Consider the following 25,512-nt stretch of genomic DNA (forward strand, 5'->3'; position numbering starts at 1 on the left):
CACGGTCACAGAGTATATCACCAGACACACGGCACAGAGTATATCATCAGACGGCACTACACACACAGCACAGAGTATATCACCAGACCGCACTACACACACAGAACAGAGTATATCACCAGCGTCCCTACAAACACGGTCACAGAGTATATCACCAGACACACGGCACAGAGTATATCACCAGACGGCACTACGCACACAGCACAGAGTATATCACCAGACCGCACTATATACGGTGGGAGATGGGGGTGAGATTGTCACTACGTTTCTCACCAGCCCACAGCCAGCACCATGTGCAGCTCTCACCAGGGGGCGTTCACCGCATCTTGCTTGGGAGCCCACCAGGGGTCACTGTTCCATAAGAGCTCAGGAGGAGCTGGATAGAGGCGCTCTGGCCTCCCCTCTTCCCTCTCTATGGTCACTCTGCTGCAGCCGGATGTGCTGGTGTGTGAGATTTGATTCCGGCAGGAAACACTGATCCTGAGCACAGACTGTCCCACATCCTGAGGAGGGAATCCAGGTCACTCCCACAGGGAAGGACTGAGAGATCACAGGGGCTCCCCCCACCCTCCATAGGAAGTACTCACACATTGAGGGGGGATAAAGTGCACGTCTCAGGCACTGAGGGGGGGGGGGGGACACACTGAGGAATAGGCTCTGAAGCCTCTAAGTCCCTTTTCCTGTGTCCCCCTCACATTGCCCACCCCCTGCTGCACAGAGATCTTCAGCCTGTGTTATTGGGTAAGTGCTTTCCTCCTCCTCCCTTCCCCTCCCTTGTGTGACCTGTGCACATTATCCCAGTGCTGTTCTGAGCTTCCTTACACACAGGAGCCTGAGAGGCTGAGCCTCTGATAGTGAGGGGGAGCCTCTGGCACTGGGGGGGTTACTCCTCCTGTAACACAGGGACTGGGAGATAATGGGGGTTATTTTACATTGGGAATTAACATTAGGAATCAGTGAGGATAAGATTGGGAAAGTTATTAAATAGAGTTATAAAGTAATTAGATTGAGGGAGTATTGGTTGGAGTTTAACTCCTTCATTACCACGGGGGGCAGCACCATGTGTGTGTTATGGGCTATAGCTTCTCTGTGTGAGACTGACCCGTTTGCCCGGGGACAATCCTGGTATGTATGTATCAAGGGGAGAGGAAAAACAAAAGGTGCAAACCACTGACCACAATGCTTAAATTACTAAACACTAATAAGATTGTAATGCAATGAAAGTCCAATCTGTAGAATCCTGGATTGAGTGGGATCTATAAATGAGAAGATAGCCAAATATGGTGAAGTATTTATGTATTATTGACTCACAACGTAAGCACAGATCCTACTTACGAAATCACAGATAGAAATGAGCATGTCAGGATAAAATCCTTGTCTGGAACTATAATACGGGAACTGTTGGCCGCAGGATCAACTCCAAAGGACGCCGTCTGCGTCCGACGTCTGTATATGCAGATCTCCTCGGCTGGAAATCTCGCGATGACGCTCCGCTTTCACTTCAGATAGACAGAAACTCCTCTGTGGGTAAAATCGGCCAGAAAAGCCGTTAATAGCAGTTTTTAAGTTCCAATTGCCTTGAATAAGGCTTTGTCCCGCTGGCGCTGAGCTTGCTCATGCTTGGAGAGCTCTGACTTGTAAGTCAGAAAAATTTGTTTATATAAGCACCGAGCGCCGGTGAGCGTGTGTGTATGCGCGCGCGCATCGCATGAGCAGGGACTTGCATATATATTTATATGCAAGTCACCTCGCCAAGCGCCGGCCGCTCAGCGAGCTCAGCGCTAGCGGGGACGCAGCCTAAGGCATATAGTCCAGCAAGCTAGTAAAATCCAAGGGACAAGACTGCCGTAGCCCTACGCGTTTCGTCTAAAAAGACTTTATCAAAGGGTATCACATACCCAGGATTCTACAGATTGGACTTTAATTGCACTGCATCTTTATTAGTGTTTAGTAATTTAAGCATTGTGGTCAGTGGTTTGCGCCTTTTGTTTTTCCTCTCCCCTTGATATATATTGGAACTGTGTGTTTCCTTTACATTGTGGCAGCATCCACAGATACATATTAATACTGTTTGTTAGATATATTTGTGCACCTCTCTTTCTCTCCTATGTACGTATGTCTTTATTTATATTGCGCCATTAATATACATAGGGCTTCACATTAGTAATACACGTAACAATCGTATCAATAACAAATAGTACAAATAAAAGATCATGGGAATAAGTGCTTCAGACATAAAAGTAATATTGTAGAAAAGGAGTCCCTGCTCCATGGAGCTTACAATCTATTTGTTGGGGATACTGTACAAAGACAGTAGGAGGGCATTCAGGTAAGTGCGTCTGCAGGGGGCCAAGCTTTATGTATCGTGTATAGTATTAGCCACGGTGCTACTCCATATTCTTCTTTAAGCAAGTGGGTCTTAAAGGTGGATTGAGAGGGTGATAGTCGGGTATTGAGAGGGAAGGGCATTCCAGAGATGCGGGACAGTCAATGAGAAAGTTACCGTGACAGGCTTATAGTAAAACTGGTGGCAGCGGCGGGATTGAATTGAACCTGTATTACAGTTTACTGCGGGACTCTGTAATACAGTTGTAACTCGGGTGAATTGCGAGTTCCTAAGGTTAAAGATATTGGACACACAGTGTACAACATATAACGCAAGATATGGCACCACCTCACTGTTCCCCTACTTGTGGGAAGCCTCCAGAACCAAAGTGCCTGCCACCCGTGTGACTGGAGCCGGGCACCGAGACAGGAGGAGTGCATCAAGTCGGAGCGGCAACCTGAAGCCGGTAAAGCTGAGAGAGAGGCGGCGATCGGTGAGCACGAAATTCGGCAGGCTGAGCCAAGATCTGCAGCCGCTATAACCACCAAACCGCCCGGAGAGCAGGGAATAGACCCAGCTCCGGGACGGCAGAGACTTTTGGAGGGAGCGGGTGATCGCGAAGACCATGGGAGTCTTGCAGCAGAAGAGGTATCGGCCGTTGCGGCGGCCAGTCCATTTCCCCTGGAAGAGCTATCACTGATTTCTGCGTCGGGAGGGATGTGGTCCCCGGCGGAGCGGAACGAGCTCCAGAAGCTGGCGATGTCCCGACCCGCTTACCCCCTCCCTGAGCCCGGCGCTCAAGCAACTCCGCTCTGGACTCAGCAGCCTCTTGCGTGAGGTAGTCCACCGGCGGCAGAGAAGTTCCAGAATGAACCCGGCGCTCGAGCAACTTCGCCTTGGACTCAGCAGACTCTTGCGAGAGGTAGTACACCGGCGGTGGAGGAGCTCCGGCAGAAGCGGCGGTGTTAACACTGCCACAAAGCGGGCCACATCAAAGCCCAATGCCTGGACCGTGCGCGGTCGGGCGAAGAAGACCCTCAGGGCCAGCGCTCACGATCTGTCGACAAGATGACCCATTTATCGGCATCCTCCGATGGCTCCCGCCTAGCCAGGGCAACAACCTTTCGCGGGACGTCCCCTGGAGAACCTGGCCGGGCTGCATCGGCAACAGCGGCGGAGAGCGGAGCCATCCATCTGATCCCGGCAGAGAACAGCGGAGCGGCGGCCGGAGCATATCTTTTCCGGTCATCAGCAGCGGAGCTCGGCAAGCGGTCGGCTTGTACCAATAGCAAGATGCTATTGTACCCCTTGCCCGACCTGATATGGTCCGGCCAGTGGAAGTGCTCCCAGGACGCGGGATGCAGGAGAAGCCGCAATTCCGGCATACAGCCGGAGTCATTTGTATTTGGGGGGAGGGTTGGGGTGTGCGGGAAATGGGTGTTTTGCATTGTTTGGAGGAGTCAACGATCTTCAGCGATGACCGGAGCCCAACGATCTACGCCGGTGACCCTGTGCCGAAGCCGGGAGCTGTTGCGGCAGTTGCCCGTTGCTCCCCGGCCAAGATGACGCCGGCGGCGGCCACTCCAGTCCCCCTGCAATCGGGACCTACGAAGGCGGCGGTCTCTGCGGAGACCATCGAGGTAAGCCAGACCCAGTCGCAGACTGACCCTGACTTATTTTTACCTATGACTTTACCCTGTTTTTCCCCTGTAGGAGTGACCGGTGGGTGGCAGGAGATAGGGGTACCAGGGGAGGGGAAGGAAGAGCAGCTTGTAGGGCAGCTAGGCTTTCCCATTACCCTGGTGGAGCATCAAGGGGACTCTCAGTTAAGAGCCCCACTGTTGCAGCCTTGCTATGGGCTGGAGGTATCAGGAGTTGTGGCAGAGTCAGACCACCCCAGGGTTACCTACCAGCCAGAAGCTAAGGCGGGTGCATCCGAATCAGCAACCCTGAGCTCACCTCTGGTAATGGGGGCACAGCTTCAGGGAGAGGGGCTAGCCCCGTTGGCACCCCGCTCTAGGGTAGGATTGCCTGGGAGAGGGTTGGGTGGTCCAGTGGGAACCGGGGAGGGAAGACAGCAAGTGAGCCAGCTAGATTTTCCCATTACTCTGGCAGAGCCTCAGGGGGTCTCTCGGTTTAGAGCCCCACTGTTGTCGCCTGGCTATGGGGTGGAGGTATCAGGGGCAGTGGCACAGTTAGCCCACCCCCAGACTACCTGCCAGCCAGGAGCCAAGGCAGGTGCTTCTGCACCAGTGCCCCTGGGCTCCTCTCCGGTAATGGGGAGGCGGTGTCAGGGAGATGGCCTCACTCAGGTGTCCTTAATATCCAGGTTAGGACTAGCTAGAGAGAAGCGGAGTGAGGGTAGGCTACAGGTAGGTAGCCAGCACAAGGTCTCAGTAGGAGAAGATAGGCTAGTGGTAGCCGGGGAGGGAAAGCAGCAGGTATGGCAGCTAGAGTTCCCCATTACCCTGGCAGAGCCTCAGGGGGTCTCTCAGATCAGCAACCCCCAGTTGCAGCCTGGCTATGGGCTGGAGGCATCATGGGCAGTGGCAAGCTTGTGCCACCTCAGGGATGCCTGCAAGCCAAGAGCTAAGGCAGTTGCATCTGAAGAGATGCCCCTGAGCTCATCCCTGGTAAGGGGGAGACAAGGTCAGGGAAGTAGGTGCACTCCGTTAGTCCCTGTGTCTGGGTTAGGATTGCCTAGGGGGGGGCAGAGGGAAGGTGGGCTGCAGGGAGGTAGGCAGCAGGAGTCATCAGCAGTGGCTGAGGTGCTGGGCCTAGGGGAGGCTAGGCAGGGAGACACTGTGGAGCAGGGGAAGATAGGAGGTCAGTGGGGTGTCAGGCAGCTGGTAGAAGCTAGGGCTGGGCTAGGAGGGCAGGAGGTCCCTTGTTCTGACTTGCCAGGAGAGACCCCCATGACAGCTTCCCCAGGGTTCCCAGAGGTAGGGCTGTGGGGAGGTAGACAGCCAGGAGCAGTAGCCAGGGCTAAGGGGGTACAGCAGAGGGTTCTGTCCCCAGGGCAGCCAAGGGTAGCTATGGGGAGGAAGGGCAGCACAGTGGAGGGGAGAGGAGTGATGCTGGCCCTAGCAGCAGTGGTGGTAGCAGGTGCTTGTTTCCTGGCCTTCAGTTTTGAGAGGGCAGGAGCAAAGCATCTGAGTACCAGGAACCCCAGTGCAGGGTACTGGGGGATTGCCTTGTCCCAGGAGGCGCAGGAGAGGGTAGGAGTCAGCATCCCACGTGGTTTCTGGAATCCAGAAGTGATGCCATTCGTGGTGGGGACTGCCCTAGAGCCAGGGATGAGAGGCAAGGGTATAGCGGAGCAGCTACAGGTGGGCACAGGGCCAGGGCAGGTAGGGTCCCTACAGGATAGTGACATAGCTTTTTCCCAGACTTGGTTGACAGGAAAGCGACGGTCTGTGCTTGATAACTGGTCTCTCGCTGGTGCAGAGACATGCCAGTCTCTGGGCAGTATGCAGCCTGGTCTGCAGAGGTGCCCCTTCATGATGGGCTTGGTCCACCAGGCACTGGGTGGGGGGCAGAGGGTGGCAAAGGAGAATGCCCGGCGGCCACGTTGGAGCCCTGCTCAGCAGGATCTGGACTTCACAATCCAATGTGGCCAGGACAGTGTACTGTACAATGCCGGAGGACAATTTTGCCAGGCCAACCCCTCAGGACTTATCAAGTGCTTCAAGGATGCCAGTAGTGTCCCAGTGCCAGGGTGGGCAGCTGGGTCACAAGGCACCCATTGAGCAGGGGAGGTGTCATGGGAGAGGGGGTTTGGCCCGGTATGAAAGGGGTTACAACCCATTTGGCCACCCCCTGCTCTCACTTGGGAAGCAAGGGGTTAACTGGACTGCGGTCCAGTAATGTGTTTTTCCCCTGCTTCAGCAACCAAATGTATATTTCCCTGTAAATGTGTATTGTTCTCATTCCCGTGTTTGCACCAACACATACACTGGGATTGATGCGGGAGGGAAAGGGTTAATGTTAATTCAGTGTTTATAGCCCTTTGTTCCCTTTTCCCTCCTTTTCAGGCTCCATTTTGCAGCCTCCCATAGGTCGCCATTGCAGCTCCATGCATTCCAATGGCGGATCTGGCGGTTTTGGGCCTGTTTCCAGCGAAGACCAACAGGTGGCGTCCGAGAGGAGGAGCGGCGGTTTCCCATTGTAAGTCAATGGGGCCATTGACTTCAATGGGGATTCCTCGACGTCGATCTCCAGGAACGGGTTGGCAGCTATCCAAACCGCAGACCGCAAAAGTGGATACAATGTCTTTAAAAAGAGCTTTTATCACTGAGTTCAAGTTCAACTGCAATTGGCGTGGGAACCTTAGGTTCTAGGGCACCCAGAAATAAAATTCTTGTTGCCCCTAACCCCTAGGAACCCCCACACATGACCACCACCGGGTCCGAGAATGAGGGACCCCCGTAAAGGGTCGAGCTCAGCAAGAGGCTTGCACCATTGACTCTAATGGCGGAGCGGAGGTCCCATTGAATCCAATGGCGGCGCTCGCCCATGCATTTCCTATGGCGCCGCCGGCCATTGATTTCAATGGGGGAAAAGCCACGTGGCGTTAAAACGGCTAAGTCCAAAACGGTAAAATGGGTAAGTCCATATCTCCGGTTCTGCGAGGACCAGAGGGCTGGGATTTGGGTCGCATGTAGTCACTGCTCCGGCATGACTGCAAGGCCATTTCCAGCCCTCTCCGAACCATCAGACGGAGTATGGGCAACTGTAAAGAATCATGATTTTTCCCATAGACTTCAATGGCGGCGTTACTCCATTGAAAGTCTATGGCGGCGGAACCCATTGACTTCAACGGCGGAGTTGCTCCATTAAAAGCCTATAGCGGCGGAGCCCGTTGATTTCAGTGGGAAAAAGGGAAAAGCAGAGAATCCTGCATTAAAGTAATAAGAGTTTTAAATTGCATTTGTGTATCTCCGGTTCTGGGGGTCGCAGAGAGCTGAAACTTGGCCACCATGGAGAGTCCCCTCCGGCATGAGGGATTGGCAAGTGTCAGCCCACTGGGCCCAGCAGAACGGATTATTTTAATATGTGAAGGTATTAAAGTATGAATTGTATTTTGGGTCTGGTATGAAAACTCAGAGCCCATATGTTATGTTAATGCTCCGGATGGGAGACAAATGGTCGATCATAAACTCCTGATCAAAGACTTCCCCCACCCTGCTTGTGTATGCGAACACAAAGGAATGCAGGACATGGGTACTTGATATTAAGTGTTGTACTTCACACCTTGGACAAAGGGTATCCTGGCAAAGCCAGTCTTGTGGGAGGGGGGCTGAGGAAATAAGCCCCCTGTTTAGAATATTACCCACCCAGTGGGCAGGTATTACGGTGCCCCTCAGGTGAGGTGGCAAGGAGAGATTGGGTGCAGGTAATTGTTCTCCAATGGCCTGCACTTAATAATAAAGTATAGGATTGGAATTACATATAAACCAGTGTCCATCCTATACTCTGTGTTCTTCGTGGATTTGTGTATTTTCGTGATTGCTGCATGAATTGCTAATCGTGTAACCTGATTACTTCATTCCAACCCTAAGTAAGTGTATATTTTGCCTGTTATTTGTATATCTTGTGTGTTCACCTTCTTTAAGGAATAAACTCTAATTTATCATATCTAAGTCGTGTTCAATTCAACCCAGAGATATTTTGGTGTGTATTACTATACCCTGTCACAAGTTACCGTGACACCAGCTACCTGGGGGCAGGTAAGAAGTGCTTCCCACATTAGCTGGCAAAAGGTAATTGGGTGCAGGTAATTGTTAACCAATACCTGACACCCAATGTTAAGGGATAGGGCTGAAATCACATAAAAACAAGTGTAAGCCCTATGCCTAGTGTTGTTCATGATTACATCTGACTGATAACTGATGCCTGATGAATTGCTAATCTGAATCCTGATTACTTCATTGTCCCCTTCCCACGTAAGTGTTCATATTCTGTGTGTTATTTGAACAATCTTGTGTGTTCACCTTACCTCTAAGAAATACATTTTATTTATCATATCATAGTCGTATTCAATTCAACCCAATGATTTTGGTGTATATTATAACCCTGCACGAGCTTCCGTGACAAGATGCAAAGCCAATAAACCCACTAACAGACAGGCTGTTTCTAACTGAGAAGCCAGTATAACCAACAACCAACCTCTGTCACGGATCGGGGGACTTGCTCTTCCCAGCGTGTCCCCGTCACCTGGGTCCCTCCGGCTAGCCCTTCCCTTTCTTTACCTTCATGTTCCCTGACCCACTCCCTTGCGGTGCGCTCCCGTTCGCGGTCTGCGCACTTGTGCAGTTCTTCCACTGTGCACGCGCGTTCCCTGTCCCTGGTCTCCCGTCAGGGGACTCACGCCCCTCGGCGTACCTCCGTTTCCTTACCTGCTTCCTCCGCTCCTTCCCCCTCTCTTACCCTTCAGCCGAGCACATCCTCCGCGATGCTTCCCCCACGCTCTGGCACTCGCATATTGCGCGCACGTGACTGCGTTACAGAGAGTGTGCACACCCGCTCTATTTACCAATCCTCCCCTGATACTGGTTCCGCCCCTCAGAGCTTACAGGCCATTACCCTAGACTACCTCCCTGTCTCCTCCCCTACTCTCACACACCTATCCCTGCAAGCTCCCAGACAAACCCCTGCTCCACCCCTTCTTGCTATTTGTCCTCCCTCCTTTATAACCCCAGTCTGCCCTCTGCTTCCTCGCTCTGCATAGCTTTCCTGTAGCTCCTGTGTGTGCAGTGTCTATGCCCAGCTCCCTTGTCCATTTCAGCTCTGGTTCCTGTCACTGCCCTTGTTTGGATTTCCTTGGTTTGTACTTGAACTCTGCTTTGGACTTTGACTACGCTGCCTTCTCCTGCCCTTGAACCTTGGCTTTTGGACATCACTACGCTGCTCTCTCCTATCCCTGGACTCTGGCTCTTGGACAACTACCTTCCGACCTCTGGCGCCCCAGACTCAGCAAATATAATGTTAACCCTTACTCACCAGGCACGGCAACGCAATTAAAACACTCCGGGCACACCCTCACTGCTGTGGGTGCGTGTTATACCCTTACCCACCTCAGTACTGGGGACTGGCCAGGTCTGCGGGCATACAGGCGTTAAAACCTCACACTGATGAGACCCACAAGGTTGAAACTGTGTGTGTGTATGTGTATATTCAAAAACCAACACAAACTTATGTAGCGCTCAGGTGGATAATATTGACAATATAAATAGAATAATGATAATATATTATATGAATCAATAAAAATCCTAATATAAATCAATACACTTTTAACAACAAACCATAAAGTGATAGTGATAAAAACTAAGTCCAAAATAAATGTTCCACTTGAAAAATCTAGAGAGATAAAGGTCCCAATTGATGATCCAGGGAGCGTCTTTGCAGCTTCAGATAAAAGTGGTATAGCCAACCACTACGAATCTAAGAACAAAAAAACAAACAGAAGCGCAAGCTCCATAGCACGTAACTGTTTAAACAAAAGAGTACATTTAATAAAAAAACTGCAGCCCAAAGGAAATGCACTTACAGGATTAAAAGAAGCAACCATACGTGGGAGAGAAATCTCTGTGTAGTCATCTGCGAGGGTGAGGGGGGTGTCCCAGGTAGGCAAGGTACATCTGCACAGTTTGTAGCCACCACCAACTCCTGTCACAAGTTGGTGCCAGGAGACTGAGTCAATCCGTGCCGCCACGTCCTCTGCTCCTGCGTAGGATAGTTGCCAGCGCTTGAAAATGCAGCTAGTTAGATTGCAGGGACGCCCAGGACTCCGTGTAGACACACCCACAACGCGATGACGTCACCAACCCTACGCGTTTCGTCATACAAAGGCGACTTCGTCAGGGAATGTCTGTAGTGTGTCAGTACTCTGTCAAAGTCTCACTCATGTACTGTATCTGCTTTTTATTCATACTATGGAACATTACAGAACGTTACTATGTTACACTATGAGGACTTTACTGGTCTTTTGGCTGTTAAAATCTCAGACTCTCTTTATACTTTTCTAGATGGTTATGTTGTGACACAATCCTGAGCCATTAAAGTTTTGCAGTGTTTGAAATGAAGTTCCTGTTTGCGAGTGGACCATATGTGTTTTTTGGTGCCCCTGTCTTCTCCGACTCCTTTGGGGTTAATGATTTAGGTGTGAAAGAGCTGATACTAAATGCTGTATATTTGTCCCTAAAAAAACTGATCATTCCAATTCTGTTTTATATACAGGCACATTCTAAAATCCAACACATATAGATTAAGTAACCTCCGGTCAGCACCTCCAGAGCAGCACTGCCCACTGCCAGCACCTCCAGAGCAGCACTGCCCACTCCCAGCACCTTCAGAGCAGCACTACCCACTCCCAGCACCTCCAGAGCAGCACTGCCCACTGCCAGCACCTCCAGAGCAGCACTGCCCACTGCCAGCACCTCCAGACCACTGCCAGCTCCTCCAGAGCAGCACTGCCCACTCCCAGCATGGATCCACTCTTGTTAAGTGAGTAGAGGAGATATTTTAGTGTCTTTGGAATATGCAAGGGGGGAATATCTGGTTATTTGGCAGTTATGTGAGTCAAACACCCAAACTAATCTTGTTTCCTTATAGAACCACCAGCAGGTAAGAAGATAATATATCTTTACCTCTGTCATGTTCTGCCAGAAGGGCTAGTAATACATTTCTAATAAAAAAAAATGATTTGTCTAAGGTTATATTGGGAATATTATTGTCATTGAGGTTTGAACATTGGTAGCTCCAAAATGTTTTCAGCACTCGGGGGGTAAAAACTTCTTCAGTACTCAAAGGGTTAGAAAAGTGTCCAGTCCGCGCTCTTGCTCTTTATAGATGTGGAATGGTGATTCCTCTCTGATCTTTTGCTGCTCCTGTTGTTCAAGGTGTATTCCCCCATCTCCAAAGTGGATCCCAGCGGAGAACTCCGACGGCGATACCAAGTTCCAAGAAAAAAAGAAAACACGAGCGCACCAAAATAAGAGAAATAAAGTGTATTACAAGCAATAGAAAATAGTAAACACTTACATGAATAACAACTTTAATATTCCAGATCTCGATCGTGACTTCTTTGGTCGGGCATCAAATGGGGTAGAAGGGGGCAGTATCAGTCCTTAGAAACTGGTCCCGTGCGCTGGGACTGTGTCTGTAGCGTAGCTGCGTTATCAGACCTCCACGAGTGTTGGCGTGCTGGTCCGCGTGGCGCGAATGCGCAAGGAATGAAGCCCCGGTTGCTGTCCCTGAGATGCCTGTCCGTTTTCAATTTAATGATAGTGATCAATAAAAAACACTTGTGTGAATACTGGCTGAGAATATTTTACAAGCCAGCAACACCCTTCTCGACGCGTTTCGTATACAAAAGTATACTTCCTCAGGCGTTAACAGGGGCACCTGTTTGGGGTCCTTTATATGTCTGTCTGCATCCGTCATTGGTTGTTACCAATGACCAGACACCCAATTGAATCTGATGACAGAAGGGGGTGGTTAAATTCACAAATCCTCCCCTTTGGTGTTTATTAAAGTAAACATGGGTGAGATGCAGGTCATAAATCAATATGATGGCACTTAGAGAGATCAAGGGGTAATTCTACTTAAAAACAAAAGTGCCACACATTGATAGAGACATATAAAGTAAAACATACAGGTTGCCCCCTATAAACAAGTGTGACACTTAAAACACATATATATTAATATGTAAAATACAAATAAAACATTGTGCAATTACATACAAATACAACACATAATAAACATTTATATAAAAGGAAAAATGTATTCCTCCTTATTTTCTTCCTTAATACATTTTTTATTTTTATCCATTCTCACCATTTTTCCTTACGTTTTACTTTATATGTCTCTATCAATGTGTGGCACTTTTGTTTTTAAGTAGAATTACCCCTTGATCTCTCTAAGTGCCATCATATTGATTTATGACCTGCATCTCACCCATGTTTACTTTAATAAACACCAAAGGGGAGGATTTGTGAATTTAACCACCCCCTTCTGTCATCAGATTCAATTGGGTGTCTGGTCATTGGTAACAACCAATGACGGATGCAGACAGACATATAAAGGACCCCAAACAGGTGCCCCTGTTATCGCCTGAGGAAGTATACTTTTGTATATGAAACGCGTCGCGAAGGGTATTGCTGGCTTGTAAAATATTCTCAGCCAGTATTCGCACAAGTGTTTTTTATTGATCACGATCATTAAACTGAAAACGGACAGGCATCTCAGGGACAGCAACCGGGGCTTCATTCCTTGCGCATGCGCGCCACGCGGACCAGCACGCCAACACTCGTGGAGGTCTGATAACGCAGCTACGCTACAGACACAGTCCCAGCGCGCGGGACCAGTTTCTAAGGACTGATACTGCCCCCTTCTAACCCATTTGATGCCCGACCAAAGAAGTCACGATCGAGATCTGGAATATTAAAGTTGTTATTCATGTAAGTGTTTACTATTTTCTATTGCTTGTAATACACTTTATTTCTCTTATTTTGGTGCGCTCTTGTGTTTACTTTTTTACTCATAGGGTTAATAACAAAGTAAAATCAATCACTTCACCCCTACCCTTAGGAATCAGTATAGAGTACTTCTGTATACTGATATCACAAGAAGAGCCCCCACTCCCAGCTTTACATGATGGATTTCCCTTTTCTTATTGCCAGGTTTCCCAGTGGTTGTGCTGGAGAGGTTAGAGATTAAGTCAGAGAAGGAAGAGACAGACACAGAGGAACATGTGACCCCAATAAAGAGTGAAACTGTTACATTTCCTGTCTCTGGTGAGTACCTTTTCCCCTTTGTCTGCACAAAGGGATGTTATCTTGTTACAAGGCACATGGTCACATTTAGCAAATGTTCATGGTTAATTGCCTGTCATAGGAAGTCCCCAGGCCTGCTGGGTGTTCTGGGACAAGCCACATGTAGCAGAGTTAGAGGTGCAATATGGCTCTCAAACATGTTTAAAGGTTGGAAATGCAGAGTTATGGGCGTCTGAACATCAATAGATGTGATAAAACGCATTTGGGAAAACAAATTCAAGGGACCCTTCCCTAACTAACCTGGTTCCCCAGCTTAAACAATACCCTCTCATTTAGGGTCATTAGATACGCAATAATAGCCACAGTCTTTAGACATAGCTTAACTGATAGATGGGGGACAGCGTCCCAAGAGTCCAGGCAATTCTTCCGGACAGTGAAAGTCATGATGGGGGCGTCCTCCCCGAACTGCATACAGGGGACCAGCGTGCCCCCAGCCTCCAGGCTCTAGGAGAGAAAATTAAGCAGCAAACCTAGCTGCTATAAATACCTGTTCCTTAATTAGGATAGCAGGTGAGGGAGAACTAGATGATTACATTTGACGAGTTTTCATCCCTCTGTAGGCAGCCTGTAGGACGACAGTTGTGGCGCGTATACGTCAATAATTTTCTCTTTCCCTTCTTCCTTGGATAAGAGCTTTGCAGTGCTCCTGAATAATTTTTATGTTTTTCTCCCTTTTCAATACGTTTAGTCCACTTGTGAGAGAATCCTGTTCCTTGCATACATCTCGCAATTCTGCTCTCAGAGCCTCCATCTCTTGCTGGCTCAGTGTGCATGAACGCATCCCTCATTACGTTTAGGAACTCTGCCTTCATTACGTCTAGGGCCTTTACAAATCTCGTTGCTAGGGTCCCCATCAGCTTGCCTTTCCCAGGTTTCTTTCTCCTGTCATCCTGACTGTTGGGAATGGAGCAGCGTCTCTGCTCCTCTAGCTCTTGCTTCAGTTTCTGGACCTTCTCGTGCTCCCTCTCTTACTGCTCTGTGGGGACACACTGGGTACTCAGATGCTTATTCCTGAAGGACACCACTTTGTGTGGTCAGACACATGACACATTAAACACATTTTTTTCCTCCATTTTTGCACTTTCAGGTGTATTCTTCACTCTGACCTCTGGAGGTGCTATTGCGTCAATACTTTTCACACTTTCCCTGTGTATGCTGTATGCAGAACTGGTAGTCATACACATTAGGACAGACTTTACTCACAGAGTCTGTACTTTACTTCAGCTGGGTGGCCATTTTAAACCCCCGCATTTATTTGCAAACACACAGAGATTAGTATCGACCCACATTCTCCACCATAAGTGACAAACGCCCCCTTGCGTAGAGCTGACGTCTGTCTGGGCTCTTGCCGACACAGTCTTCTAGGGTTTATTTAGAAAAAAACACAAGAATAAGAGGTAGCAGTATAGTGCGTAACTCCAGGCCTCTGCCTGTTTTATTTCATCCCAGTAGGGGACTGCAGATTCAATAGATACATGTTGGAGGCACTCAGCCATTAACCTTCAGCGGTTTACTCATATTAGTGTCTCAACTCTATGCCCAGGATATACTTGAAAACGAGAGGTAACTCTCAATTTATTACTTCCTGGTAAAATGTTTTATAAATAAATAATTAATAAGTGATACTAAACATTTAAAACACCGTCACTTTAAGAAACAAAAGAAACCATAAAAGTAATACCTATCCCTTTTTAGGGATCTAACTGTACAGTAGTATCAGCCTCTCTAACAGTTGCTGCGCCAACTGACCTGGTACCCCAGCTTAAACAATACCCTCTCATTTATGGTCACTAGATGCACAATAATATCCAGTCTTTAGACATAGCTTAACTGATAGATGGGAACAGCGTCCCAAGAGTCCAGGCAATTTTTCTGGACAGTGAAAGTGATGATGGGGGCGTCCTCCCCGAACTGGATACAGGGGAGCAGCGTGCCCCCAGCCCCCAGCCTCCAGAAGAGAGAATGAAGCAGCACGGCTAGCTGCCATATATACTGTACCTGTTTCTGTAATTAGGAGAGCAGATGAGGGAGAACTAGACCCATTGTAAACTGTGGCCTGGACTTTCCATCCACCAGCCTGAGTAAATGTGAAGCTGTGGGATGGATCCTTTTGCACTATTCCTGCACTTTCTGACCTAAATCAGGCAAAAAGCTGCTTAATATCCTGGGACTAAGGCACTGTATTTATCACGTTTTTCACTTTATTAAGTTAAGATTATTTAGCACATTTATTGTCATCACCTCCTCCTTGGAGCGCCTTTTTCGTTTTCTATCACATGACCAACAGCAGGTAAGAAGATAATATATCTCCAACTCTTTGTTATTTTCTACCATAAGGGTTAGTAATAAATTTCTTTACAGGAGGTATTATATTATACCAATATCAGAGGAGGTGAAATCACAAGAGCCCCCACTCCCAGCTTTACATGATGGATTTTCCTTTTCTTGTTGCCAGGTTTCCCAGTGGTTGTCCTGGAGATTAAAGAGTAAGGCGGCCCATTGTGGCTAGCATTGGATCTTTGGGAGATGGTTTGTCGCGATATGTTGATGGTTTGTTATAACCGATAGCTAAACATTTACCATCCTTTTTGAGAGACTCTACAGATCTGTTATGTGCTATAAAAGCTGTTAAATGGCATAAGAACTATAGATGGGTTACGATGGACATTGTCGTTATACTCCATCATTGATCATGACCAGGGTATTAAGGCTACTCCATTTTCCCTTCAGTCCTCCTCATTATCTATTTCACTTCGCTCTTTTCTTTTAGATTCCATCACATTTTTATTTGAGTCACAGTTTTACTTGCAGACACGGGGTAGGGCTATGGGTACCTCCTAAAGGCCGCTGTTCCCCGCCCGCTGCCATGCCGCGCATGCGCAGTTGTGATGGCGCCGCTGATGGACGCAACACATGCGCAGAAGCGGCTGACAGCGGCGCCGTTCCCCCCACACGCTCCCGTTCGTCCCACACGGCGCCATTCCACCCTCCACTGACGCGGGCCCCCTGCGCTCACAGGAAGCGGTGGCACACGGCGCAAACCCTGGCGCAACCCTTGCGGCACAGGGGCTCGGCGCCGGGGGCAGGCTCCTGGAAGAAAGGGTGACGGGCCGGGCAGTGGACGGGTAACCTCACCTCTCGCCCGCGGTCACTCATGCCCGTGCTGGGCGCATGTACCCCGTGGGGGGGGGGGAGGGGTACGCAGATTTTTTGGAAGGGGGGGGGGAGGTGGTGCGCAATGTTACACCCCGCCCCTTTCTGCAGTAGGACACACACACAGTGACTGACACACATACATACACTGACTGACACACATACACACACTGACTGACACACATACACACACACTGACACACACACTGACTGACACACATACACACACTGACTGACACACACAAACACACACACACACACACACACACACACACACTGACACACATACACACATACACACACACTGACTGACACTGACTGACTGACTGACATACATACACACACACTGACTGACACACACACATACATACACATACACTGACTAACACACATACATACACACACTGACTCACACACATACATACATACACACACACTGACTGAAACACATACACACACTGACTGACACATACACACTGACTGACACTGACTGACACACACATACACACTGACTGACACACATACACACACTCACTGACATACACACACTCACTGACACACATACACTCACTGACACACATACACACACACTGACTGACACATACACACACACTGACTGACACATACACACACACTGACTGACACACACTGACTGACTGACACACATACATACACACACACACTGACTGACACACATACAAACATACACACACACTGACTGACACACACACAGACACACACATACACACTGACTGACATGCACACACACTGACTGACACACATACACACACTCACTGACACACATACACACACATACACACATTGACTGACACACACATACACACACATACACACATTGACTGACACACACATACACACATTGACTGACACACACATACACACACATACACATTGACTGACACACACACACATTGACTGACACACACACACACACATTGACTGACACACACACACATTGACTGACACGCACACACACACATTGACTGAGACGCATACACACACTGACTGACACGCATACACACACTGACTGACACGCATACACGCACACACACTGGCTGACACACATACACTCACACACTGGCTGACACACATACACACGAGGAATTCACACTTAGTGCAAATAGCTAATACAGGGGATGTGTGCCGAGCACGCGCATTATAAGTCAAATTTATTTGCGTTTTGTCAATGAAATTGTATTTTGATTTTAATTAAAACATCACCAATACCAATACAAATACAATTTCTGTGACAAAAGTCAAAGAAGTTTCACTTACTATGCGCATGCACAGCACACACAGGTTTTTTTTTTTTTTTTTTTTTCAAATGTGGTAAATGTTGTATTTGTTGCTATGCCAATTCTATCATCTATTTATATTGTGCACAGTAAGAAAACACACACAATTCCAGTTTTTATTCATTGTAATTTTGTGATTTATTACTTAACCTGCGGTTGTGGTCGAGGATTCGTTGGGCGGACAATCAGACCAGTGAAGGTCAGAATTATGGAGCACATTCGTTCTATTAAAAAACTAGATCAGATGCTCCCAGTTTCCAAACATTTTACACATTGTACATTGGGAAACTTGTCCACCTTTCATTTTTCAGCGATTTAATCTATACCTATCCCTACACGAGGGGATTGAATCTATACCTGTCCCTACACGAGGGGATTGAATCTATACCTGTTCCTACCTGAGGGGATTGAATCAATATCTGACACTACATGAGGGGATTGAATCTATACCTGTCCCTACACGAGGGGATTGAATCTATACCTGTCACTACACGAGGGGATTGAATCTATACATGTCACTACACGAGGGGATTGGATCTATACCTGTTCCTACACGAGGGGATTGAATCTATACCTGTCCCTACACAAGGGGATTGAATCTATACCTGTTCCTACCTGAGGGGATTGAATCAATATCTGACACTACATGAGGGGATTGAATCTATACGTGTCCCTACACAAGGGGATTGAATCTGTACCTGTGCCTACACGAGGGGATTGAATCTGTACCTGTTCCTACACGAGGGGATTGAATCTGTACCTGTTCCTACACGAGGGGATTGAATCTATACCTGTCCCTACACGAGGGGATTGAATCTATACCTGTCACTGCACGAGGGGATTGAATCTATACGTGTCCCTACACGAGGGGATTGAATCTATACCTGTTCCTACACGAGGAGATTGAATCTATACCTGTCCCTACACGAGGGGATTGAATCTATACCTGTCCCTACACGAGAGGGTGATAGAATTAAACAGCTTAATCAGCGTGAGATGTTTTGGATGCACTCACTTAATACTCTATCCCCTTTTGGGATTAATACAGAATGGGCCCTAAAACATTTTCTCTAAGCTATATTATTCTTTTGCCCATTCTCAGGTTATATAATACTGTGTGTTTCATATACATTTGTTTCTATCATTGAGATACATATGTGTCTCTCTCTAGTCACATTTGATGAGTACAGGCATACCCCGCATTAACGTACGCAATGGGACCGGAGCATGTATGTAAAGCGAAAATGTACTTAAAGTGAAGCACTACCTTTTCCCACTTATCGATGCATGTACTGTACTGCAATCGTCATATACGTGCATAACTGATGTAAATAACGCATTTGTAACAGGCTCTATAGTCTCCCCGCGTGTGCACAGCTTCGGTACAGGTAGGGAGCCGGTATTGCTGTTCAGGCGCATGCGCGAGCTGCCGTTTGCCCATTGGGCGATATGTACTTACTCGCGAGTGTACTTAAAGTGAGTGTACTTAAAGCGGGGTATGCCTGTAGTATTGTATCCTTACTGTGGCAATTTTCTCAGTGTGGTTTATTTATTTACATCTTATTCATTATATACAGTTAGGTCTGGAAATAATTGGACACTGACACAATTTTCATAATTTTGGCTCTGTACGCCACCACAATGGATTTTAAATGAAACAACCGAGATGCAATAGAAGTGCAGACTTTCAGCTTTAATTCAAGGGGTTGAACAAAAATATCGTATGAAACGTTTAGGAATTGCAACTATTTTCAAACACAGTCCTCTTATTTCAGGGGCTCAAATGTAATTGGACAAATTAACACAATCATAAATAAAATGTTTATTTTTAAAACTTTGTCGAGAATCCTTTGCAGGCAATGACTGCTTGAACGCATAGACATCACCAAACGCTGGGTTTCCTACTTTGTGATGCTGTGCCAGGCCTTTACTGCAGCTGTCTTCAGTTGTTGTTTGTTCGTGGGTCTTTCTGCCTTAAGTTTTGTCTTCAGCAAATGAAATGCATGCTCGATCGGGTTGAGATAAGGTGATTGACTCGGCCATTGCAGAATATTTCACTTCTCTGGCTTAAATAACACCTGGGTTGCTTTCGCAGTATGTTTTCGGTCATTGTCCATCTGTAAAATGAAGCGCCGTCCAATCAACTTCGCTGAATCTGAGCAAGCAATATATCCCTATACACTTCAGAATTCATCCGGCTGCTTCTGTCACATCATCAAAAAACATTAGTGACCCAGTGCCATGGTAAGCCCTGCATGCCCATGCCATCACACTGCCTCCACCGTGTTTTACAGATGTTGTGGTATGCTCCGGACCATGAGCCATTCCAAGCCTTCTCCATACTTTTTTCTTCTCATAATTCTGGTACAAGTTGATCTTAGTTTCATCTGTTCAAAGAATGCTGTTCCAGAACTGAGCTAGCTTTTTGAGATATTTTTTGGCAAAGTCTAATCTGGCTTTACTATTCTTGAGGCTTATGAATGGTTTGCACCTTGTGGTGACCCCTCTTTATTTGCTCTCGTGAAGTCTTCTCTTTATGGTAGACTTGGATAATTATATGCCTACCTCCTGGAGAGTGTTCTTCACTTGGCTGGATGTTGTGTAGGGGTTTTTCTTTACCATGGAAAGGATCCTACGATCATCCACCACTGTTGTCTTCCGTGGACATCCAGGCCTTTTTGTGTTGCAGAGCTCACTAGTGTGTTCTTTTTTTTTCTCAGAATGTACCAAACTGTTGATTTGGCCACTCCTAATGTTTTTGCTATCTCTCTGATGGATTTTCTTTTTTTTGCAGCCTAAGGATGCCCTGTTTCACTTGCATTGAGAGCTCCTTTGACCGCATGTTGTGGGTTCACAGCAACAGCTTCCAAATGCGAACGTCACGCCTGGAATCAACTCCAGACCTTTTACCTGCTTAATTGATGATGATATAACGAAGGAATAGCCCACACCTTTCCATGAAACAGCTTTTGAGTCAATTGTCCAATTACTTTTGGTCCCTTGAAAAAGAGGGAACTACATATTAAAGAGATGTAATTCCTAAACCTTTCCTCCAATTTGGATGTGAATACCCTCAAATTAAAGCTGATATACTGCACTTTATTTAACTGTAACTTGAATTTATTTTCGTACACAGCCGAAATAATAAAACTTGTATCAGTGTCCAATTATTTCCGGACCTAACTGTATATTCCCTTTATCAAGATTCAAATTGTTCTTTGCCTTGGTAGTTGAGTTTACATTTATTATATGTATATTATTACGTGATTATATTATTTGGTGTTGCAGTTAATTTAATTTAAATAATGTTATTCTCTCCACATCCTATCCATTTTTAAATTTGATGCCTTTTCATTTAATTGTTATTGTCCTTATGAGTCTATTTAAGTTTATTGTTATTGTATTCTTTATTGTGTCCTTTTGCTGGATTTCTCCCCCACAGTTATACTGCCTTCTTTTCGTGGTTACATTTTCCCTGGACTGTTTTGTTCCCATGGGACTTTTTTTTACCTGGGATACAGGTAGGCAGTGTTTCTGGCGGGGAGTGCCTATAACATGACACTCTAGACTCAGGAAACCACTCTTTGATAAAGCGCCCATGGCGAGAAACACGTTGGGGGTTTCTCTTTTAACTTAGGCTGTGTCTCAATAACTCTTTTATTTTTTTCTACTTTTGCCTACAGTTCTTCTTTTCTGCAGTGCTCCTTTTTTTCTTGTTTTGAATGTGAGAGGAGAAGGAAAGAGAGGAGTCAAATATTACACCAAGGCCGCGTGCTTGGGAAATTATATGAATAGTATTTTTGACTGACAAAATATGACACAAAATGGAGCAGTATAGTTTATGTGGGTCTTATGGCAGAAGACTACATGGGCAGTGTAGTCACTGCATCACTTAGATTATAAGCTCTCCAGGGCAGGGATTTTCGTTCCTGTTGTCTGATTTTGTTTGTTGCACTTATTGTATTATAATTCCCTGTATGGTATTGTTTCTGCTGTAAAGCGCTGAGTACACTGTGGGCCTTATATAAATAAAGACATACATACATAGGCATCTACAGTATCTTTACACTATAGGTTGCTGTCTGGTTTAGTTGATTTTATTAACGCACTAATATGATAGACCAGGAGTTCCTTAACTTTACATCTCATGGACATTTTCAGTGTTCATTATTTGGAGGATGTACATGTACCCTTAAATAATGAATACAGTAATAAATACAAGTTATATATGTATCAATTTATTTCCCTGTGAGAGCTGCTACAAATACATTTCAGACCTCCGGGAACCACCACCACAGTCATTAGGGGCCACTGGATGTCCATCGGCCACAATTTTAAAAACCTAGGTGAAGAGAATATTTTGTTAATTAAGTATTGGTGAAATAGATTCTTCAGTGTTTTGGATTTGTAATTTGCGTTCAGTAATTTGATTTACAGATTGAAAACATTTGTTCTGTCTTTTTTTGTTTACTTCTGTTAGAGAACGGCCTGAATGAGGAACAGAACTTGAGCTCTGATACATCCAGAAGCTGTCTGACTCCTCGCAGCCCAGAAGTGCCAAAAAACAATGATTCCTGCCACATTTTAGACATGTGCAAGGAACCAGTGCCACATGGTGGTGAATTTACAGACATTTTACAGCACACAGCGGAGACGGACTCTAAATATGGGCCCAGCAAAAGGTATGCGAGAGATTTAAGAAGACGCTGTGGTGCTCAGCCTTTTCTCTGTTTTCTGTGTGGCAAAAGCTTCTCACTGGACAGGGACCTGCTCACACATCTTTGTGTCCCCGCTAGGGAGCAAACCTTTACATGTACAGATGGTGGGAGCAGTTTCTCACTGAAGGGGAAACTTCTTTCACACCAGATGATTCAGACAGCAGTGACTCATTTTACTTGTACAGTGTGTGGGAAACAGTTAAGTACCAAGAGGACCTTACGCAAACATGAGCGGATTCATAGAGGGGAGAAACCATTCCCATGTTCAGAGTGTGGGAAACAATTCAGTATTAAGAGCAACCTCCTCAGACACCAGATGACTCATACAGCGGAGAAACCATTCACATGTACAGAGTGTAGTAAAAGCTTTTCTCAGAAGACAGATCTCCTCAACCATGAGCGGATTCATACAGGGGAGAAACCATTCACATGTACAGAGTGTGGGAAACAATTCAGAATTAAGAGCAACCTCCTCAGACACCAGATGACTCATACAGCGGAGAAACCATTCACATGTACAGAGTGTGGGATACAATTCAGTATTAAGAAATACCTCCTCAGACACCAGATGACTCATACTGGAGAGAACCCATTCACATGTACAGAGTGTAGTAAAAGCTTTTCTATAAAGAAAGAACTCCTCATCCATGAGCGGATTCATACAGGGGAGAAACCATTCACATGTACAGAGTGTGGGAAACAATTCACAATTAAGAGCAACCTCCTCAGACACCAGATGACTCATACAGGAGAAAAACCATTCACATGTACAGAGTGTGGGAAACAATTCACAGTTAAGAGCAGTCTCCTCATACACCAGATGACTCATACAGGAGAAAAACCATTCACATGTACAGAGTGTGAGAAACAATTTAGTAGTAAGAGGAACCTCCTCAGACACCAGATGACTCATACAGGGGCGAAACCATTCACATGTACAGAGTGTAGTAAAAGCTTTTCTATAAAGAAAGAACTCCTCATCCATGAGTGGATTCATACAGGGGAGAAACCATTCACATGTACAGAGTGTGGGAAACAATTCACAGTTAAGAGCAGTCTCCTCATACACCAGATGACTCATACAGGAGAAAAACCATTCACATGTACAGAGTGTGGGAAACAATTTAGTATTAAGAAAACCCTCCTCAGACACCAGATGACTCATACAGGGGAGAAACCATTCACATGTACAGAGTGTAGTAAAAGCTTTTCTCGGAAGACAGAGCTCCTCAACCATGAGAGGACTCATAAAGGGGAGAACCCATTCACATGTCCAGAGTGTGGGAAACAGTTCACAATTAAGAGCAGTCTCCTCATACACCAGATGACTCATACTGGAGAGAAACTATTCACATGTACAGAGTGTAGTAAAAGCTTTTCTACAAAGGCGGGGCTCCTCAACCATGAGCGGATTCATACAGGAGAGAAACCATTCACATGTGCAGTGTGTAGTAAAAGCTTTTCTCAGAAGACCGATCTCATCAAACATGAGCGGCTTCATACAGGGGAGAAGCCATTCACATGTACAGAGTGTGGGAAACAATTCACAATTAAGAGCGGTCTCCTCAGACACGAGAGGATTCATACAGGAGAGAAATGATTCACATCTATAGAGTGTGGGAAACCATTCTGTATTAAGAACAACCTCCTCTTACACCAGAGGATTCATACAGGGGAGAAACCATTCACATGTACAGAGTGTGGGCAAAGCTTTTCTCAAATGAGCCACCTCCTCACCCACCACAGGATTCATACACGGGACAAACCATTTCCATGTACATAGTGTGGGGAAAGCTTTTCACAGAGGATCAGCCTCCTTACGCACATGAGGATTCATACATGAGATAAAAAATGTGATTGTTCAAAGTAGGGTTGGGCAATATACCAGTAGCATAGTAATACTGCAGTAATAAAAATGGACGGTGATATTGCCATTATTTCTTACCATGGCATTCCTATCAGCAGCTGCAGAATGGGGGTGGATCTGGCAGAAAGGCGTGGGGGTGGGGACTGTGTCAGAGAGAGGACTGAGTGTGGGTCTGGTAGAGACAGTGGAGTGGGAGCGAGTCTGGGAGCTCCTTGACTTTCACATGCTGCAGCTATAAGGAATCCTCCTGCTGGTAATCTCACCCCTCCATATTAACCACTTCCCCTCTGCCATGCCTCTTACCCTTTCCACCATGACTCAACCCCTTTCTCTCCTCCCCCGTATTTCTCTCGGCTCTCACCTGTGCCTCTTGACACCCTCCTTCCCCATGCCCATTAACCCACGCCTGCCCATGCCCAATTAATGTGTACAGGAGAAGGGGGGTCGTGGGGGTAATTATAAACTTTCTTACCGTGCACCCCAAAACTGGAACAACCTACCGGAGACTCTCGCATCCACCACCAGTTTAAGTTCTTTCAAAACTAAGGCTGTCTCACATTTAAATCTGGTCTGTAACTGTTACATACGCCTATAATATATATTATCTCTAACTGTGCATGCAATGTCTTGTATATAATGTATACCCTGTTCACTTATGTAACTATTTGTAACCATGTATTATTTGTCGTCTTAACTCTATGCACAGGACATACGTGAAAACGAGAGGTAACTCTCAATGTATTACTTCCTGGTAAACCATGTTATAAATAAATTAAAATAAAATAGTGAAGAAAGGGGTCTTTAGTGTGGGTGTAGTTGATGTAACATTTTTATGGAAACATTTGTTATTCTTAAAATTAAAATATACAAAATGTATTTGCTTTTTTAACTTTTATTAAGAATGAAATGGATTTGTATAAGAAATATGTTTCACAATAAATGACCCGGAACATTTTGAAGACTTTTGCTTTTTTGCTTTCTATTGGGTGTTAATATATTGCTGAATATTGTTATCACGATAAATTACTTAATACTCTTATGGTGGGAAGTATTTTTGTTATTGTCTAACCCAGTGGTTCCCAAACTTTTTCGGTTCAAGGCTCCCCAAGGCAATCAGGATTTTTTCAAGGCTCCCCAAGGCAATCAGGATTTTTTCAAGGCTGCCCAAGGCAATCAGGATTTTTCCGCGGCGCCCAAAGTAAAAACAAAGGTGTATATACATACCTAACAGTTGCAGTGCGCAATTGGTTTCTCTCTCAGACACTCTCACACACTCTCACTCTCTCACACACTCTCA

The 25,512-nt window shown here is 46.3% G+C and overlaps 2 protein-coding genes across 2 annotated transcripts in view; one reads left to right on the top strand and one right to left on the bottom strand.

Annotated features, from left to right (window-relative positions):
• The window catches only part of LOC142488419 (uncharacterized), a 337,058-nt gene that overhangs the window by 87,985 nt on the left and 223,561 nt on the right, over nucleotides 1–25,512 (bottom strand). The window lies entirely within an intron of this gene.
• On the top strand, nucleotides 471–25,175 carry LOC142488401 (uncharacterized). Its single transcript, XM_075588891.1, has 4 exons — nucleotides 471–741; nucleotides 10,565–10,831; nucleotides 13,009–13,122; nucleotides 22,111–25,175. The coding sequence occupies exons 2-4, from the start codon at nucleotides 10,813–10,815 to the stop codon at nucleotides 23,946–23,948; spliced, it is 1,971 nt and encodes a 656-aa protein (XP_075445006.1). The 5' UTR covers nucleotides 471–741; nucleotides 10,565–10,812; the 3' UTR covers nucleotides 23,949–25,175.

Source organism: Ascaphus truei, chromosome 2, assembly GCF_040206685.1.
Source record: "Ascaphus truei isolate aAscTru1 chromosome 2, aAscTru1.hap1, whole genome shotgun sequence".
NCBI lineage: Eukaryota > Metazoa > Chordata > Amphibia > Anura > Ascaphidae > Ascaphus > Ascaphus truei.

Bases quoted from the DNA above. Each gene is read 5' to 3' on its own strand.
- LOC142488401 (XM_075588891.1), top strand. The intron at 13,123-22,110 runs GTGAGTACCTTT...TACTTCTGTTAG, and splicing joins TGTTACATTTCCTGTCTCTG to AGAACGGCCTGAATGAGGAA.